General features: G+C 40.4%; 1 protein-coding gene across 3 annotated transcripts; it reads right to left on the reverse strand.

Annotated features, from left to right (window-relative positions):
- Positions 1–341: 341 nt before the first annotated feature.
- On the reverse strand, positions 342–2,298 carry LOC122764273. Of its 3 annotated transcripts, none has more exons than XM_044018536.1 (7): positions 1,983–2,298; positions 1,777–1,894; positions 1,596–1,687; positions 1,358–1,472; positions 898–1,170; positions 511–656; positions 342–419 (listed from the first exon to the last, which is right to left on the reverse strand). In XM_044018536.1, the coding sequence occupies exons 1-6, from the start codon at positions 2,175–2,177 to the stop codon at positions 619–621; spliced, it is 831 nt and encodes a 276-aa protein (XP_043874471.1). In that variant the 5' UTR covers positions 2,178–2,298; the 3' UTR covers positions 342–419; positions 511–618. The 3 variants fall into 3 exon arrangements, with proteins under 3 accessions (XP_043874471.1, XP_043874469.1, XP_043874470.1); XM_044018534.1 differs by having other exon boundaries at positions 511–858; positions 894–1,170; XM_044018535.1 differs by having other exon boundaries at positions 496–858; positions 894–1,170.
- Between the last annotated feature and the right edge of the window lie 318 nt (positions 2,299–2,616).

A 2,616-nucleotide genomic window follows, 5' to 3' on the forward strand; every position in this document is an offset into this window, starting at 1 on the left:
AAAAATAATAATAGTACTTATAGTAATACTAGAAATGAAGGAGATTTTGTCCGTTTTTTCTAAAACACTCCTGCTGGAAACCATGCTACCATGGCTCATTTGTTTTGTTGCAATGGTAAGAAGTATTTTTGGGCCAGAGGGCATCACGTGACCAACCTACAGTAGCATTTGTAATTCCACTGGCACAAGAAAGTGGAGCAGCGGTAACGGGTACAATTACAGTGCATCATCAGAACTGTCCGAGTCACTGTCACAATCATCCGGCTTGTGCAAGAAGCTCATGTTCTCTGCAGTCTCTCCAGACAAAAGTCGCAGGTAGCAGTCTCTAGCTTGCATCTTCTCTCTGATGTTCTGCTGCTTTCTCAGGATGATGCTCTGCAGACCTTTCAACCCCTCTTCACTAAAGCCACATGGCCAATCTTACAGATAGAAAAAAATGAGATAAAACCTATATTAGTTTATCAGCAGTCATTGTTTTGTTATTTAATGACATACTTTTCACTGTCTCACTAGAAAGTAGACTGGACAACTCTTGCGAGGTCTTTGCACGAGTTGAAAGCCATTTCCAGTGGTGGTCCATCTCCAGAACAAGAATATTCTTCTCCTCCTCCAGTCTCCTTACTGCCATGATGATGTCAAACGCCTTTCTCTTTGTCCTTAGATCGACAGAGTCTCAAATGCATTTCTTTTTACAAAGATTTGAAGTGAATTCAATTTTATTCACAACATACATTATCTCAAGGCACTGTACATAGACAATATCATGAAGTTAGTTATATGTACTCTGTCAAAGAATGTCTAAAGTCCTGTAGGGTAACAGATCCTCATTTGAGGGTACTGGTTCTGTGTTTGTGTGTCATTATCAGTCCGATTTGTTCAAAGTAGTAGTGTACATACCACTGTGTGGTAGCTGCCATGGCCAAGCTGTCTCGCCAGACACAATGGTTTCCATGCAAAGACTTTCTGTGCTTGGAACTATTTTGTTGTATTTCTCCACAACAGAGGTCAGGATCCCCTTCTCCTCCCTGATTTTGCGGCGGATCCTGGCACGACCTTTGTTGCCGTCAGTATCTTTATAAAGACGCTGTGAGCGTCTCTTTATACTGGTCACCAGCACCTCGATTCTACTGGCCAAGGCATCCACATCATTTGTGCTTGTGTTTGTTGTTGCTGAGAAGACATAGATTGCACTTTCCTTTAAATCACTTACAAAGTAAGCAACACTGTACTTGTCATTAATTTGTACTCATATTTGGAAATAAAAATGTACCAATAGGGTGTTATTTATTATTCTAAGACAACTAAGCTTCATATTATTATTCATGGATAAAAGTATTGGCAGTAATCATTTTCCCACCTTCTGCCCACTCTTTGACATCACTGACCCAGTCTTCCAAATGGCTCTCTGTCACTGCCAACTGAGCTTTCATGGACTCAACATTCTGTTGCTTGCTTTGTAGAGATTGTATGGTCTACATTGACACAATCAGAGATAACAATAAATAAGAAACACATGTTCAGCCCATGGCTTTAAATACTGCTAACACAGAATATTGAACATTTAAAGAAAAAAAGAAAAATACTGATGTCATTACCTTGTGATATCTGTGAGACAGTGAGGTGACCAAATTGTCGAACTTTTGCTGATTCCAGCGCATGGCCAAGAGAGTCAGCATGTCTGTGCGTCCTACAAACGCAGAACATATATAATGTAACCATTATACCCATTTCTTATTATACATACCATCTAACTAGTGCAGTATGTGGTCATCTCACCAGCTTTTGACATGTGCTTTGTGGTCACTGCAATCCTAGAGAGGAAGGCATTGCACTGCTCAACCTCCTCGCCTAGTGTTAGGCCAGCCCCTTCCTGATATGCCCCACTCCATTTGACCTGGTTAAAATACAAAAAAAAAAACACTGAAAACATGAGGACATTCATGTGCAGATTAAGTCATTCTATTAAGTAAATCTTTCCTTACCTCGCATTTGAAATCATGAGCTTTGGCATGAAATACAGACAGGAACGGCTTCATGCTGAGGAGGGGCTGGAGCTCTGGACAGCTTTTTGCAACTTTTTGGAGGTAGGGCCAATACTTGCAGGTCACATCCATACAGAAGAAAGTGATTTGCCTGCTGGCAAGCTTTTCTTGCAAATACAGGGGATAAGCAAACATTTCTCCCCTGTAATATTGAGAGCACGCAGCAGAACACCATGCCTACACACCACAAGCTCCAGTCCCTCCTCATCTACCTTGCTGGTGGATCTTTGGGAGGTCTCTCTAGCTGCTGGCCACTCCCCTCCACAAACACCTCTTCCAGAGACCTAAAATGGTTGATGAAAATGGTCAAAAGACTCACCTATACAAACCCTTCAGTAGGAGGTTATTGTAGTGATGTGTATGTATATATATATATATATATATATATATATATATATATATATATATATATATATATATATATAATTATAGTCTGCAGTTTTACATGTTTGGATGTCCTCTGTATGTGGTCCACAAATGTGGCAACGTCTTCATCCTTGACTATGAAGACGCCTTGAAAAATGGCCTGTTCCTCGGATCTAAATTAAACAAAGGTTCACAACAGCTTCCAAAA

This window comes from Solea senegalensis, unplaced genomic scaffold (assembly GCF_019176455.1).
Source record: "Solea senegalensis isolate Sse05_10M unplaced genomic scaffold, IFAPA_SoseM_1 scf7180000017350, whole genome shotgun sequence".
NCBI classification, from domain to species: Eukaryota; Metazoa; Chordata; class Actinopteri; order Pleuronectiformes; family Soleidae; genus Solea; species Solea senegalensis.